Source organism: Trichosurus vulpecula (assembly GCF_011100635.1).
Source record: "Trichosurus vulpecula isolate mTriVul1 chromosome X unlocalized genomic scaffold, mTriVul1.pri SUPER_X_unloc_2, whole genome shotgun sequence".
In the NCBI taxonomy this organism is placed as follows: Eukaryota; Metazoa; Chordata; class Mammalia; order Diprotodontia; family Phalangeridae; genus Trichosurus; species Trichosurus vulpecula.
Window position 1 is genome coordinate 1,511,799 of NW_023494378.1, and position 16,972 is coordinate 1,528,770.

Sequence of the window (16,972 nt, forward strand, 5' to 3'; positions counted from 1 at the left end):
CGGATCAGCAGCATCTGTCCGGCCCGCGGCCTTCTTGAGAGTGGCCAGGGAGGACAGGGGAGGGGGAAGGCTGTCACACAGGGCTGCCGGCCCAGCCTGGAAGTCTGGAGCCAGAAGCTGACAGGGGACAGGGCCGGACGAACTTACTAGACAGTTCATGAGAATGAGGGCCGAGCGGTGAGGCCCGTCATTTTATAACCGAGGAAACTGAGGCGTAGAGGCGTGACGTGACTAGGCCAGGGTCACACTGGCAGACCAAGCCAGGCCGGGGCGGCTTGCACTTCAGCCCTGTGGAGGCTGCGTCAGAAACGGAGCGAGCGCAGCGCGCCGCTAGCCGCCCATCCGCTCTCCCGGCCGCGCGCCCCGCACCCCGCGGGCCCGTCTCCGCTCTGGCAGCCAATCAAACGCGAGAGTGCTGCGCCGAGGCACAGCCCTCAGCCCCTGGCCCGCTAGCGCGCGCCCTGGGACGTCACGCGTCAGCCTGACGCTAAAGGGGGCCGGCTCTTGGCCTGCACGGCCTCGCGGGACGGAGGCGGGCTGTCTTCAGTCGTTCCCCTCGGCGCCGGGCTAGAGCACGCGGGCGGGAGGCCCCTAGTTGTGGCCACCAACATGGCGGACGGCGAAGGTAAGAAAGGGCCCTTATCCCTTTTTCGGGGTAGGAGGGGCCTTTGAGGCCTCCTGGACCAGGACACGTCCGTGCGGGAGCGGGTCACGTAGGGCCCGGCGCGTGGAGGGATCTCGGGCGCAGTGCCGTTGGCCGCAGCAGGGCCTGAGTTTGGCGCGCAGCCGAGTCGGGCCGCGCCGCCGCGTTCGAGCTGGGCCCGGGGCTGCCATCTCCGCCGCTCGGGCACCAGCAGCTCCGACGTGGCTCGGCCCCCAACTGCTTGGAGCCGCTCGCCCATCTAGGGCCTCTCGGGCCCAGGGCGCTGACTGACGAGTGGATGAAGGGCCGCGTTTGGCAGCCCGGCTCGGCTCAAGCCACAGGGAGACGGCAGCGGCTGCTCGGAAAACGTCTCGTTACCTTTTCGTTAATAAGGAGGCGGCGGCTGGCGCGTGCGGGCCCCGGGGCGGGGGAGGCAGGCCGGGGGAGGGGGTTCAGGGGGCAAACGTAGGGGCCCAGCGGGGTGGACAGGATGCCCTGGGCACCTCCGGAAGCTGCCCTTCAGCGGCGGATCGCAGCTGCCGCCCCTGCTTCTGCTCGGGCTTACCCATTAGAGCGCTAAGGGACCGACCCGCTGCAGCCACGTGGTGGCCCCGAGGGGAAGGGACCACGTGCGGGCGGGTCAACCCGAGTGGGTACTTTAGCGGGCGCCCTTTGGGAGAAGCCTGATCTTGGGCCTGTGCACTCTCAAAGCCTCAAGCTGACTGTCGTCTTTTTTTCCTTTTAAAGTTGTCATTGTGTCAAAGAAGCACAAGAAAAAAAAGGAGCGCAAAGTATTAGGAGAAGATGATGTAGCTGTGAGTAGAAGATGCTTTTTCTTTGCCAGTATTTGTAAATTTGCCATTTCCTCTCGTTAACTTTAGAATTTTGCCATGTTTAGAAAATAAATAACAGGATGGTGTGCTCCTTGAGTTAGCAGTGCCCAGATTTGTATTCTAGTAGTCAGTCCTCTGGCCCACTCTCAGGATTCCAATACAGCATTCACAAAGTACTGTTTGCAAACCAAATGGCCCCCCTCACTCTGCAGTCCTTTCTCCCTTTTCTCTGGCGTGTTGGAACACACCTGGCCAGCACTTTTCATGTGGGTTTTTTTTTTTTTGGTTCCATGTAACATTTCTTGGGAGCCACAGCTATCAAAAGAGGTTTAGGACCAGTTGTTAAGGCTTTGTATTTTCTGTCCTACCTGCCTGTAGAGGAAAGTCTGTGTAATCATAAAGATGAAATTGAGGTAGTTATTGGACTTTTTTATCCTGCTTTAGAATCTACAACATGAAGGAGAATTCTTCATCAAGCCTGAATCTAAAGTAATTCAATTGGACACATCTCAGTGGCCCTTACTGCTAAAGGTAAGGAATTTAACGAATTGCCTTGTGATTTTATATTGGTTGTGCTTTAACTTAAATCAGTCTTGTGCACAATCTAAACTTCAGTTAGTTTTGTAAACTGGGTTCCTTTTCTGTATACCTGTAAATTCTAGTGCAAGGCAAATGTGGTTTATGCATTTTAGGAAAAAAGTCCTATTTCTATCTGTTGCCAGTTTTTCATGTTTTCTTTAAAACTATATGGACTGCTTTTTGTTTTGTTTTTTAAACAAACTCAAAGGCACTGTATTGTCTAATTTAAAAGGGGGTTGAATTTTTCTTTGTACTATAAGACTTCTCATCCATTAGCTAAGGAGATTTTTGACAATGTACAATCACCCTTCCCCTACCCCGGCAGAATCAAATAGCACAAGTTGTATAGGTTATTTAAAGCACTTCATTTAAATTCTCTTGATTCGTTATTTTAAATTTTTAAAGGGTGCCAACTAAGGTTGGAAATCAGTACTGTAGGTAAGAATGCTAGAATTTTGAAACCTAAATATCTGGTAGATACCACAGTGCACAAGCAGAAATATAAAGTTCTCAAACCAAAAAAAGTCCATTTAAGAGGTCCACACCATCTGATATCTGCAATGTGATCTCTCAGGAAAATGATTTTGGTTGTCAGTTCCTAGTTTAGACTTTGGTGGTTTTGTTTATTCATTGGATTTTCATGTGTGGGACCAGTTGGTCTTGTTGGGTCTAGAAAGGGGTAAATTAAAAAATTGGGTACTTACTTGTTAATTGAATTTGATTTGTGTCCTGTCATCACTTTTTAGAACTTTGATAAACTAAATGTAAGGACAACCCACTATACTCCCCTCCCTTCAGGATCTAACCCTCTCAAGAGAGAAATTACAGACTATATCAGGTAAGCCCTTTTGCCAGTAGTGACTTTTCATTACCCTTCAGTTCAAACCTTCTGCACACTTCTATTAAAACCATTAAAATTAAGTAACATATTTGAAGCAATATCATCCTATCTAATTGGGGGGTTGCTTTAGCCCCAAACAAATGCTGCAGGGGACAATTTGCAGGTAAAATCCTATTATAGCAAAGGGTATGCATGACAAGGTTCTGTATAACAGAAGTATATCCGTGCAGACTGCCTGAGGCATGGCACCTGAAATAATATGGTGGCAAGATATTCTGCCTAACCAGCAGGTACGACATTGTTTCTCCAGTCCCTGATTGGGGATCAGTTACTCAGTAAATGTACCTGTTCATATGCTGTTACTACTTCAGGAAGAGAGGGAGAGAGGGGAGCTGCGTGCAGTGAGAGCTTCACAACTCTTGTGCTTCCCACTGAGCAGCAATTACCCTGTGGTCATTCTCATCTCTGTGTACCTGAAACATTGCCAAACATACCTGTTCACCCCTAAACAACACCTTAACACAGCAGGGGAGGGGGCAGGGGCAGACAGAACACTTCTCTGACATTAGGTTCATAGCCACACAGCACCTAGGAAAGTGCTCTCCAAATGACAGAACAAGTTTCCTTATGAGTAATTTGATCAAGTGGAGTTTGTTATACTGAGATTTTCCTTGTGTCGCCAAAGCAATGGCAGACAAGCACCCACAGCAAGCCAATCGACAATGTGTGCATTCTGCGCTGGTCATGCACAATGTGTGCATTCTACCAATGCAGAGATTGGTCAGAAACCGATCGGGCGACCGAAAACATAGCTTGTTGCTTGGTCTAGAATCAATCGTTGAATGCATCCCCTTGATTGTCGTCTGTTCTTGGCACTGTGTGTAAAATAATATGTCCATCTCTATTCTTTTTTTTTATTATAAATACATTTTTTTATACCAACGCCCATTAAGGATAATTGGGTAAAATCGGGAAGTTTGAAGAAACAAGAAAGCAAAAAGTGTTAATAACCGACTGACGATGAAACAAACCTCCACGAACCTAGTCCAAGTACCAAAACAGAAGAAACGAAAATATGACGATAGCTAGTCATCCTGATGTGCTGTTATGATACCAAAATTTTTTTTAATAGTTCTATGATTTTTTTTTTTGGCAAATTACAAAGGCATTTTCAAACAATGCAGCGAATTTAGAAACAAAACTCGAATTTTTTAAAGCGAAAATGCGATGAACTGAAAGTCCCCCAAATACTGGCTTATGTAAGTAAAGGGGAATTATGAGAATTGGTGTGAATCAGCCTACAAGGTGAGCTATCCCGTCCATTTTTTCCAGTTATCAAAGAATTATTGATAGCAAATCACTTTCTTGCTAAGTTTTTATTACATTTTAGACCAATTTTATTCTTAGTTTGTATTTATTTTAAAATCATTCTCTTTGGTGCCATTTAATCATAGGCATTTAAAATCATTTAAAGACATTTTGTTTGTGAACTACTGGGGTGGGTAGCATTAAATTTGGTAACATGACCTTTTGGGTGGTAATCTTGGGGGTTTTGTGCCATACTAGGAAAGGGGGAAAGAAGTGGTATACTAATATCTTAATTATAAAAAAATTTTCATTCTAGGACAGGTTTCATTAACCTTGACAAACCCTCCAATCCCTCTTCCCATGAGGTAGTTGCGTGGATCCGGCGAATACTCCGGGTTGAGAAGACTGGCCACAGTGGTACTTTGGATCCGAAGGTGACTGGCTGTTTAATTGTATGCATAGAACGAGCTACTCGATTGGTCAAATCTCAGCAGAGTGCAGGTATGTTGGGTTTGTTTTGAGGCTTTCTAATCAATGAAATGAGGTGGGAGTTGTTTTAAACTTGTGGGCTTGGTGAGAGCTCACAGAACTACCACTTGAATTGGTGTTTCCTTAAACACCCTTCTCTTCCAAGGTCCCTAGCAAAACTGCCAGAGGAGGTGTTTAGGTGTTTGGTGCATCAAAGGCTCAGCCCAAAGAAGTTATCTACGCCACACCTTACCTCCCTGTCCTTCTCTTTTCAGGCAAAGAGTATGTGGGAGTTATCCGACTGCACAATGCTATTGAAAGTGAAGTTCAGCTTTCCAGGGTAAGGCTCCATGGGTGCTGTGACTGCTGTCACTGGAAAATATTGGGGGCCAGTCCCTTTTTGTGATCTAAGAATTGGACTGCATCCAGCTCCTTCGAGCTTGTTGGCAGCTCTCCTGTGCTTCATTACTTTGTATTATCTGTTTTTCCTTTAGTAAAATGCAGGCTCCTCAAAGGCAAATGTCCATTCATTTGGCCCAGTGCCTAATCACCTGATGGTGCTTTATTAGTGTTTCTGCAATGGCATCAATAAAATGTAGATTTTTTTTTTCATTTCTCTAGCTATCTGCTGTTACTTGGGAATAATTTATGTATGTTGCAGCTGTGTCTCCAACTTTATCAGACAAAGCACATGGCTGGCTATATTGTCTTTCTCAGTGCACAGCTTTTCTAACTGGCCTTTCTGGGCCCTCTCAAGCTCTCCTAAGGGCTGTGGGCATTGCTTTAAACTGTCTTGGGGAGATGGTAGAGCCAGCAGGGCTCTTGTCAGGACCTGGCTATATTGTAATAGCAAAGAATGTTTGGGCATTTGATTACTATTGTAAGGCTGTCAGTCTTTGACTTTTTACGTGTATGTCATTAAGAAAAACAATGTAAAAAAATGTATATGGATAAACATTTGGACTCACACAGCCTTAAATGTGTAGTGTAGGTGAGGTAAAACTCTTCCAAGGAGAGTGTGGTGCTCTTAACTTGCTACACAAGTGACTTGGTATTTCTGTCCGCCTGATAGTTTTCCCTCCCCCCCCAAAAAAATCCATAATAAATGGAAATCATTCCTCTCCCTTTTCCAAATATAATAGATGTAGAAACTTGTCATTAACCTCCTAGTCTAAAATTGAGTCTTTCAAAGGTGCTTAAGAGGACTTGTTGGCTTGAGAAGAGATGGGGAAAAGTACTCCAAATGGGTGATAGTTAATAAGTCTGTGTGAGATCATTGATCCCTATTTGAAGTTTGGTTCTTCTCTGGGATTACCTCAGGATATCTCAAAGTTTAGAAAGGAGCTTTTTCAAGGATGCTGCAAATTATAATCATCCTTTTGGATGCAGGGATTTAAAACTTTCAGGCCCTGCCCCTTAAATTTAAAGGAATTTTCTGTGTTGTCTTAGGTGGTATGTATTATGCTTAAAAATGTGTTTTCTTTTAAGGCATTGGAAACTCTGACAGGCGCTCTATTCCAGCGACCACCTCTCATTGCTGCTGTCAAGCGACAACTCCGAGTCAGAACTATCTATGAGAGCAAGATGTTAGAATATGACCCTGAAAAAAGATTAGGTAAATCAGATATCACTATGGTTTAAAAGAAAGTTATTAGCAGCATGCCAAAGGGGCCATATCATTCCTTTGAATCTATTATCTGACATTCTCTCATTTGATCATTTGCCATTTGGAAATAGTGGGAAAGCACAAGTGTAAGCATATGATTCAGAGGTGACCTAAGAAGCACATTGGATTATGGACTTTTCAAAATCTGTGTTCCTCATCTGTGTATTAGGTATCTTCTGGGTGAGCTGTGAAGCTGGAACATACATTCGAACATTATGCGTCCATGTTGGTTTGTTACTTGGAGTTGGAGGCCAGATGCAAGAGCTTCGCCGGATCCGCTCTGGAGTTATGGGGGAGAAGGTATGATTGAGATGTTACAGAGAAATCTTAGTTCTTCCAGATTTTAGACAGGAGTGGTTCAATCTGCACCCATTACCCAAGACAAAACACTCATAGGCTGTAAAATATCCAAAGTGTTGAGTTCAGAACAAGGAAGCTCTCCCCTGTTCTGTTAATTAACTTTGGAACATTAAGATCGGCAGGGGGAAATGAGGATGGAAAAGAACGTCTGTCCTTTCTGTCACCCAGCCTACAATCTGCTCCTCTGCCCTGGCATTCTCCCTAGTGTAGGGTGCCTGCTAGTCCTGAGGTGACAGTCCAGGCGCAGGGTCCAGCTGGGACTTTGGTTTCAGCGAATACTTGGCTGTTTTGGCTGAGGATTTGTGCTGTTTACAGTATGTATAGGTAAGTATTTTTTTTTTAAGTTCTCAAGAATGGAAGAATGTCTTTGAGATAGATATTGCTTAAAGGATTTAGTGGGTGTATGAGAGGACATCAAAGTTAGTTGCAATTTGCAAAGATTTTTTTTTACATTTGGTGAGTGAAATACGGTATAAATGAGCAGGCTAGAATTCTGGATTGAGTTCGAAACCAGGGGGTGGGGCATAGCTCATACTTATTATCACCTTATTCCTTGCAGGACCACATGGTGACCATGCATGATGTGTTAGATGCTCAATGGCAGTATGACAATTACAAAGACGAGGGTTACCTTCGTCGGGTCATTTATCCTCTGGAGAAGCTGTTGACATCTCACAAGCGACTGGTCATGAAGGACAGTGCGGTATGTTCTACTTCTTCCCAGGCAGGCTGTTTATAAAGTGTGACTTGTCTATGGTTAGGGCTGCTGGGTACGGGGCCAGACAAATCACCCACAATGGAGCAGGGGAAACGAAACAAAACAAAACAACAACTAAGTAAGGAGAAAGGCATGAAATCTAGTTTAACAAGAAAAAGGCAGAAAGCTTATTAACACTGGCTGAGTCTCTCCAGCTCTCTAACCTTCCTTTAATAGAGGCTAATTAAGCCTCTTTGCTTGTCCGATCTTTGGGAATGTTCCATTTCAGAGGTCATCTTGTCATCTGACCCCTATCTTATGGTAATCTTATGGTTTTATGGTAGCTGAATCTGCCCTTTGAACTGTTGTGGTTCCTCCAGCCAGAATCTGCTTTAGTTCATATCGTAATTGAAGCAACAGGACCTGGACCTGTGATTTATTTTCCTGGGTGATAAAAGTCTTTACCATCCAACCGCATGCACCTTCTCTGCAACTTTGGTCTGAGAAAGTTGCCTACATCACTGAACTTAATGACTATCACCTAACTGAGGTGGGCTTTAAACTCACGTCTCCTAGAGTCTGAGGCCAGCTTCTCTATCCACTGTGTACTACACTGCCTCTTGTGGAAAAACATGTTGATAGTAAAGGAGAATTAAGAAATGAAGCCTAGCACCACTTTTTTAAAAGGATGTGTCTGTGCACGTGCATGATCTCCTACTGTGTTGGGTTACTGGCCTCCTTCAGACACTTTACCTCTTAGCCTTATTTCTCTCATCTGTAAAATAGAGATAATAACACCGTTGTTGTGAGGATCAAATTGAGATGTATGTAAAGTGCCTTGTAAACATAAAAGAGCTATATGTAATTGCTCCCTATGATTGAGTATTCTCTTGTGTGTCTCTGTTCTGTCAGAGCTCAGCAACCAGAGAAGCGGGCCCTTGGGATGAGTAGAGAAAGGAGAGGACGTAGTGACCTCTTTAGGACAATAAAAGAATTGGGAGTGGGGCAGAGAAAGTACTGGTTGAATGAGTACTTTGGATGGAGCCTGATGAGTCACTGCCAAGTTGAGAAGCCTCTGCTAACATACCTTCTACGACATCACTGCTGAGTGGTCACCCAGTCTCCATTTGGAACCTTCCAGTGTTGGGGGAGGGGGAAATGTTGCTGTATACTTTGGGGGCTTCTAATTATTCCTTCATCCTTATATGGAGCCACACTTGGCTGCTTCACCTACAGCTTCTCAATTAGAAGGTCCTGGAAGCCGAGAAGCTTAAAACTTAGGATCTTCCAAGTAGTTTAGTGTTGGAAGAAAGCTTGGAGGACAAGTCTGAACCAGAGATTTTATAGTCCCAAGGTCACGTGGCTGCTTTTGAAGCAAGTCTAAGAGACTAGTTAGAAAGTTGTTGCAGTTACAGAAGCAATGGAGCCATGAGGTAGAGTGGGAAGAGGGCTAGATTTGGAGTCTGAAGTTATTTGCCACTGAGGACCCCAAGGTGGCCCCAGTGGCCCACCCTTCCCATAACCTCAATTTTTTCATCTGCCCAAAGGGATTGGGTTTGGGGGGGGTCTAAAAGTTCTTCAGAGCTCTAAACATGATCACTGGATCGTAGGAGGGGATGCTAGGTATTCTGGGATTGGGGGAAATTGAAATGCCTGTGGAGAGGGGGTCCTGGGCCTAGTCAGAAGGCCTGGCTCTGTCATTTAATAGTTCTGTGTGCATGTGCAACCTTGGGTTTTAGGCTCTGAGCTTCAGTCTCTTCGCCTGTAAAATGGGGCAGCTGATTTCTAAATGTGGACCATTATGACATTGAACTACAGCCCAAATGAAGAGCTTAGAGTTGGAGAAATTGTGTCTGTAGCTTGGGGGCGGGGAGGGGAGGGGACGGGTGATGAGGAGGGGGAAAAACCAAACAAACAGAAAACGGCCTCAGACTTTGGGGGAAAGCTATGTGGGAGGGGTTGGAAATTGGGGTTAGGAAGAAAACCAGAAAAGTCCAGGGCTAGAGAGAAAAATAAAAGGCCACTTAGAAACCTAAGGGCTAGGTAGTCTAGGCATCCTCAGGCCATAGACCTTGAGAGTTGGGGGCAACTGATGTAACTTGATCTCTGAGAAAGTTAACTGCTACCCTCCAACTCTAGCCCTACTTCTGACTAAAAGGAGGCAGCAGTGTGGCACAGTTGAGGATTGGAGCATTAGTGCAAAGCAAATGACAGTAAATTACTAGAGATGTTGGATAGTTCCCCAGGTCCAACAGGGAGGGAGATTTTCACTGTCCACTCAGGAAATGAGGTAAGCTGACCTTGGAGCCAGGAAAACCTGAATTCGAGTCCTTTTGACATACTGACTGGCTGACCATGCCTGGGGAAACTTGTAAGGCTAGAAGTTGTAGAACATTTGTTGATAAGCATTGGTGTGGAGAGTAGCCTCTAGGAAATCTGAGCTAGAGGGGAAAAAACCAAAACAATTAACATTTTATCCTGAAGTTTGGGGAGGAACCTGGTTTTTTTTTTCATCTCTTTCTTTCTACAGGTTAATGCCATCTGTTACGGAGCAAAGATCATGCTTCCTGGGGTTCTGCGGTATGAGGATGGCATTGAAGTAAATCAGGAGGTTGTAGTCATCACTACCAAAGGGGAAGCCATTTGTGTGGGTAAGAGATGGAAGAACTTTGGCACTAAGTTCAGCAGTCCCAAGAAAACTGGGCAAAAGCTAGCTAAAAACCTGAGGAATTTCCAGCTCCTCAACTCGACCAGAATTCAATTACATTGAACATTCCCTTTATGCAGTAGACCTGTGAAGTCTGTAGTCTGACTCTTTTGCTAAGACTGGTGCCAGAGAAAGTATATGTTCTACTCTCATACTGTACTTGGAAAAAATGGATTTGCCCTGTATGTGAAATGATTACATTTCCCCATTCTCTGGCCTTCCTATAGCAGGAGTTCTGTTACGGTTTCTGTTCTGTGCTGTGTAGCTGCATGCTCTTTCTCATCTTAGTGTATCCTACTGTAGGTTCTTGCTTTTTGTGGGGGCGGGGTGGGTTGGGGGGCTCCTGCTTGTAGGCAAAGGATGATGTCAGCAGAGGTAGACCAGTATTGAGGTTTCAACTACAGATGAAAGATGGAAATCTGATCACATACTACCATCTTCAGGCTAGTTCTCATAGTGAATGTCAAATGTAGGCTTTGTTGGAGCTTCACGAAATGTTTTCTGTCAAAGTATTGGTAAACCATACAGGTGAGGTGCCTTGGTACCTTGGCTTACTTGACAGTATCCACATTTGTGATCATTTGAATAGAAACAGTGTCATCACCAGAGGGTTTGCCTCTGAGTGTGTTCTGCAGGGCTATGTATTGTGTGAACACTTCAGAAACAGGCAAACGGCACATACGGGCTTGATTTAGCATTTTGATTGTCCAGTCTTAAGAAAGTGACAGGGAAAATTATAATGAAGATAAAAAACTGGTTGTTAAGATATTTACCAGGACAGCCCTGATCCTCTGCATGTTTTCATAAGTAGTTTTATTTTTCTGTATTGAACTTTGGAGTAAATAGATCTGGTGGGTGTTCCCACTTTCCCCTTCATTCTCTTATTTCCACTTTGTGCAGCTATTGCCTTGATGACTACAGCAGTGATTTCTACCTGCGACCATGGTATAGTGGCCAAGATTAAGAGAGTGATCATGGAGAGAGACACTTATCCTCGGAAATGGGGTCTGGGCCCAAAGGTGAGTTGAATCAGAGGCTTAAGTGTCATTCTTTTCTGTCCTTCATTATGATGGGAGATTGACAGCTACATTACTCCTTTGATGGCAAGGTTTGAAAAATAGTGATTTCTTTGGGAAAGCGTTAGAGGAGTAAGTTCTAACCATTGTAATGAACAACATGGAGTGGTGCATACTCCCTCAAAGCTCTGCTTTTAATGACCAAGACTTTTATAGGTTGTGCCCATATTTATCTTGGTTCCCTGTTTTTCATGGGATCTGTTGCTGGGGGTTGGGGGGCAGGATGAAGGACAGTTGCTGTTTGATACCTGCTGAGCAGAACAAAGGAGCTGTAAGGAACTTGGCCCTGTCCACAGCTAAGGAAGGGAAAGAGTAGCTGTGATAGTGTTAGCTTACATTGGCCAACTTGTTACTGTGTTGCCAGCATCTGACTGCACAAGGGCAAGAATCCTTTATTTAGATTAGCTTTATGTATATAAATGTAACACCGTGTCGATTTAACTTGGGCAACTTGTGGTTTTCATTTTATTTGCTTTGAAGTACCTCCATTTTCTTGGCAATGACTACTTCCTACTGCCTCAGAATGAATTTGACATTGGATTAATGTATTTTCAGATTAGGATCTGATTGTGTTTAGGGAAATCTGCTGGCGGTTATCTAGATATTGGAGAAAAGTTACTACTGCCATTCCGAATCACACATCTTCCCTTATCTCCACAAAACCTACCCTTTCCATTATTGGCCTATGTCTCTTCTGCTCTTTGTAGCTAAACTCCTCTCTTCTCTTCTTACCCCTTACTATCTAGCTCTTCCAGCTATGGCATCATTCCACCCAAACTGCTTTCTCCAAAATTACCAGTGATGCCAAATCCAGTAGTCTTTTCTCAATCCTTATCCTTCTTGACCTGGTGCAGGCCTTATTTTCTCATGCCTGGACCTACTGCAGTAGCTGCTACGGTGGGGGTAGGGGGTGTCTGCTTGCCTGCCTTAAGTCTCTCTCTACTCCAGTCTGTCCTCCATTCAGTTATGTGATTTTCCTAAAGTGCAGGTCTGATCTTGTCAATAAACTCCAGTGGCTTGCTTTTGCCTCCAGGATCAAATACAAAAGCTCTCCTTGCCATTCAAAGCCCTTCATAATCTAGCCCCCTCCTACCCTTTCAGTCTCTTACACCTTACTCCCCAGTACATACTCTTGGTGGTCCGGCAACCACTGACCTCCTTAACAAGACCCTCCATCTCTTGGCTCTGGGCATTCTCTCTGGCTCTTCCACTTTTCTTTCAAAAGAGACAGCAAGGTATAGTAGAAAGTGCAGTGTATCAGGAGGTCTGTCATGAGCTTTGTAATTTTGGACAGGTTACAACCTCTCAGCCTGTTTTCTAGCTGTCAAAGGAGGGTGTCACCTGCACTGCCTGCTGTTACTCTGAGACTCAAAGGCGATAAAATCTGTTAGATGCTAACGAAGTTCAGATTTTTAAAATTAACATGACATTGGCTACATTTAAGCGACCCAGAATTGCTTGTGCTAGGCTTGTTTTCTCGTTTAATAAAATAATTGTGAAAATTGCCTTTTTGTTTCTTCATGAGGCAAGTCAAAAGAAGATGATGATCAAGCAAGGTCTTCTGGATAAGCATGGAAAACCCAATGACAGCACACCCACTGCTTGGAAGGATGACTATGTCGACTATAGGTGATTTGCAGCCTATGGCCTCTGGGGTGGCAGTATGTCTTAGAAGCAAAACAGGCATCATCTACACTGATCCGAGGGAACTTTGATGACTAGAATGCTAAATCATAAAATGGGGGTTGTAGATAGAAATGGGCAAAAGTTTCCCTCAGCTCAGGGAGACTACTGGTAATGTAGGTTCTCAGCATGCCGATTGAAGGACATTGTGGGGAAATGGCCATTTAGTGTTTCTTGAGTAGACATAAAGCAGACAGTTATCCCTTTTTAGTCTTCCTCTTGTGACTTTAGAGGGAGTCAGTCTGCAAAATTAAATGGTGAGCTGTTTCTGTCCAGCATCACAGTGTGTTGATGGTGGCTTCAGCCTTGCCAAACATCACCAGATACTCAAGGACTTAGAGGTGCCACTGAAGAGGGGAAAGGATGAGTGGCAGGGAATTTGGTTTCAAAGACACTGCCTCCTTTCTTTCAGTGCATCTGTGAAGAAGGAACCAGTTGCAGTCCCAGTCGAACCCATGAAGACAGTAAAGACAAAGAAGGTGACTAAGCTGTTCATTTAAACCACCCCCTGTGGGCACACTTGGGAAGCACCAGGCTGTAAGCTCTAGCCATGGGGTGGGGCTTAATCAGGTTACCAAGGAATTGTACTTAAAATACAAAAGTGGTGGGTCAGCTGGTGGTGTTAAATATAATGAAGGAGTCATTCACAGAGCAAAAGTCCAGGATTAAAGGAGCCTAAACAGAAGATCAGCCAGCCTAAGGAATGCTTTGTCTGCCACATTTAGGAATCTGATCACAGAGAAAATGTCAATATGAGATAGGCAGATTGTTATGAGGGTGATCCCTCAAATTGGGAATTGCTGAAGAATGAGAATTTGAAGGATGACTGGTAATGGGAGAGACAGAAGCTCAGGGGTAATGATGGGCAGTCAGCATGTTGGCCAATCACCTGGACTGGTTGACTGTAGCTATCACTTCCCTCACAGCTCAATAGGAAGAAAATGCTGTAGGTATAAAAGACTGTACAGGTGTTTCCTGACTCCATTTGTTAACAGCACGTTTTTGTTGAGTAGGATTTCTTCTCGTTCATTCTCTTCAACTTGATTGTTCTTCCTGGTAACTTTAAATGTAAGTTTAACTGTAGATTTGTTTGTTTTTAAAATAGCGGAAACGAGAAGGGGAGAGTGAAGAGGAAGATAATGCTGAGTACAGCGATTACAGTGATTATGGGGATTATGAAGAGAATGGCGAAGAGGATGAAGAAAGCAGTGAGGAGGAAGAGGAAGAAGGCAGTGAAGATGAAGGCAGTGAGGAGGATGCAGCTGGTGAAGTGGAGGAAGAGGTGGTGGGAATAGAGAGCGATGGAGAAGGTGTTGAAGAGGAAGAGGCTGTTGAGGAAGATGATGGGGATGATGAAGATGAAGGAGGTGAAGCCTTTGCTCAACAGGAAGTCAGCAAAAAAGGGAAGAAAAAGAAAAGCAAAAAAGAGAAAAAGGCTAAAATTGTGGTAGAGAGCAAATCAAAGGATTCGGTATGTATTCCAGATAAGTGGGGTTGGCAATTTTAAAGGGAAGCTTCATGATTTTTAAAAGTAAATAACGTGTTGGTACGTGCTTGGCACTCGAGTCCAACCTGACAGCTACTTTGAGTTACACTGTTACAGCTAGAATATTCAAACTATTGCTAATCAATCACATCAATGCTGAAGAGCACAAACACATGTTCCATTGCATGGGCATTGCCACATTTGAGAGTGCAGGGTGCTTACTGTGTCATTGCTCAGCCATTGTGTAACCAACTAAACTTTGTGACCTTCCTTTAGGGCATGGAGAGCACCAAGAAGAAGAAGAAAAAGAAGAAAGCCAGACTAATGGCAGAGGATTCGGAGTAGTGAGTGTCCAGCTTGGGAGAGATGATGGAAGCCTTAACCCAAGAATAAAACCAACTCTCCACAGCAGTTTGGGAAATGACAGTGCACCTGAAGGAGGAGTGGCCAGTGGCACGCCACTGACCCTGCTACTAGGAATATACTGTGGGCTTCTGTGCCGGATAGGGTAATCCCTTCTTGTCCTGTTTTAAGGATATTTGCAAGGGCATGGGTGAGAAATATATGCAAAACTGCCCAACAGAGTAGCAGATTCTGTACTATAGCTTACATTTAGAGCAGCGGGTGGCCATACCACCTGCTGTCTGCAGCTGTTCTTTTTAATTTGCTGGTGTTTTAACTATTTTACATGAGATGAGGGTGTTGAAATGGTCTTTTTTCCTTTGTTGAAAAGTCATAAAACATTTTTTATTTTGCACAGGACAGAAGCCTCCATTGCTAGTGGGGGTTAGCTGTAGTGCAGGTTGTGGTTGTGCAAAAACCCTAATGTCTCAAGAGGCCCCAAAACAGCTTCTTCTCCTCAGACTTCCTTCACTTTCTCCTCTCTCCAAACCCACCTCCTGGCGTGGAATGCGCTTCTTCCCTCAATACAGTATATTGGTGAGCCTTTGGGGAAAAGGGCTTGTATGTTTGCTCCTCCTGTTCTTCTTCTGAGCCACCTTAAACCCCATACGCTGTTTGCAATGGAGTTGTAACCGTCCTAAGCGCGAGTGCGCGCACACACGCACCACCACCCCATCCACACCCATTCCCTCCTCCCCCAACTACTTCCCAGGGGAGGAGGGGGGAAGTGGGGGTGGTTGTTAATGGCTGTTTTATGTAGGGAAGGAGAAAAGTTGTAATTTTTATTTACTTTTTATTAAAAATAATAAAACATAATTAGTTTTTAAGTATTCTTGCTTTTTTTTTCTTGGAAGATCCAGGGGAGGAAGCAGATCTGGCTGAGTTGTGGCTTTTGAGGAACTAGCTTCCTTGACTCAGGATATATGAGGAGGAAAGGTGACTCAAGATGGCAGAAGTAACAAAAAGAGGGCTTCAAGCTTTCCTGTGGGTCCTCTTACAAAAGGGGGTTAGATCTGGAAGTAGTTGGACTGGAAGTAACAGGGAAGCCCAGGCTGCTGATCTGGCATCCAGAAGGTGGGTTGTGGGCAACTTCTGGGCAAATGACAACAAGAATAAAACTTGTTTTTATTTGTTCTCAATCCTGTGGCACAAAAGAGGAAAGCCTTGATATAAAATACTTTAAAGGATTCTGTTAAGAATTTTGAGGCTCTATTGATACCACCCATTAGCAATCCATTCTAAGAACGTGGGGTGACATGGACATGAAGAAAAGCTGCTCTTGTGTAGTTTAAAGTTATGATTGAGCAACAGCAATGTGCACCCCCAGGGTGAAAATGAGCATCATTATATGAGGGTTCTGAAAAATGGCAACAGATGAGAAGTTGTGCATTGTGGGTCTCCCTACAAGGTATTTACCAGATCAAGAGCAGAGGAAAAAATGGGTGGAAACTTTCTGACCAAAGGTTCTCAGATGAACTTGCTGCAAGAAGACTTCTGCCATGTCTTCTTAAAAGTGGAACTTCACTTTCACCTTCAAAACCTGCAGCTATTAGTTTGGGTCTGACCTGAAGGGTTTTCCCAGTCTTGAGTAGTCCCTGATTACAGCCAGACATGCATCATTTAGCTGTGCTGGTCTTCAAGTTCACTTCACTGGAAAGGTCTAGATTTGAATTAGAGGCCGAAGAGAAATTCTGAAGGTGATTTTGAGGGGCATGTTGAAATTGAGACATTTGGGAGAATTCGAAGAGGAGGAGGGGAGAGTCTGTAGGAAGCTTAGTGAGGAGAGAAGCAATGGGGTATGGTTGCCAAGTTAAGGTGAGGTTTGCAAGGTTTGCTGAGATTTTGGGGGGGCTAGAGTATGGAGGTATGACACATTTTGCCTTGACTTAAATTGATTGCGTACTGGAGAAGGAAATGAAAAACAGCTTAAGTATCTGCCAAGAAAACCCCATGGATGACACTGGTGTGATGTGGTCATAAGGTCATAAGAGGCACATATGACTGAACAACAAATTGAGTATGCAGTGTTTGTATTTCTCTTTTTTCCAAGTTGGTCTCCCTGAAAGAAGGGATTTGAGGGATGTCTCTCCACGCTCCAGGTTACCAAGGACAGGGAAGTATTCCTAAAAGAAATATTGGTGGGACTAATGGGGGGGAAAGGGTTATATCTGAGATGGAGGAGGGAAAACCTTCCATTGTCCAGAAGTGGTAGAGTGCAGAGGA

General features: G+C 44.5%; 1 protein-coding gene and 2 non-coding genes across 3 annotated transcripts; all 3 read left to right on the forward strand.

Moving 5' to 3' along the window:
- Positions 1 to 457: 457 nt before the first annotated feature.
- DKC1 (dyskerin pseudouridine synthase 1) lies at positions 458 to 15,576 on the forward strand. Its single transcript, XM_036740544.1, has 15 exons — positions 458 to 625; positions 1,391 to 1,458; positions 1,921 to 2,007; positions 2,802 to 2,893; positions 4,521 to 4,705; positions 4,948 to 5,012; positions 6,161 to 6,287; positions 6,508 to 6,638; positions 7,258 to 7,401; positions 9,926 to 10,046; positions 11,003 to 11,121; positions 12,704 to 12,807; positions 13,274 to 13,340; positions 13,967 to 14,332; positions 14,624 to 15,576. Exons 1-15 carry the CDS (start codon positions 610 to 612, stop codon positions 14,690 to 14,692), a joined length of 1,761 nt encoding a protein of 586 aa, XP_036596439.1. The 5' UTR covers positions 458 to 609; the 3' UTR covers positions 14,693 to 15,576.
- On the forward strand, positions 6,745 to 6,875 carry LOC118833179. Its single transcript, XR_005009291.1, has one exon. It is a non-coding gene; the product is annotated as a small nucleolar RNA SNORA36 family (small nucleolar RNA).
- Positions 13,049 to 13,180, forward strand: LOC118833181. The gene has a single exon (XR_005009292.1). It is a non-coding gene; the product is annotated as a small nucleolar RNA SNORA56 (small nucleolar RNA).
- Positions 15,577 to 16,972: the final 1,396 nt, after the last annotated feature.

Excerpts from the sequence above, each read along its gene's own strand:
- DKC1 (XM_036740544.1), top strand. Across the intron at positions 1,459-1,920 it reads TAGGAGAAGATGATGTAGCT|AATCTACAACATGAAGGAGA; the intron begins GTGAGTAGAAGA and ends ATCCTGCTTTAG. Across the intron at positions 4,706-4,947 it reads CAAATCTCAGCAGAGTGCAG|GCAAAGAGTATGTGGGAGTT; the intron begins GTATGTTGGGTT and ends TTCTCTTTTCAG.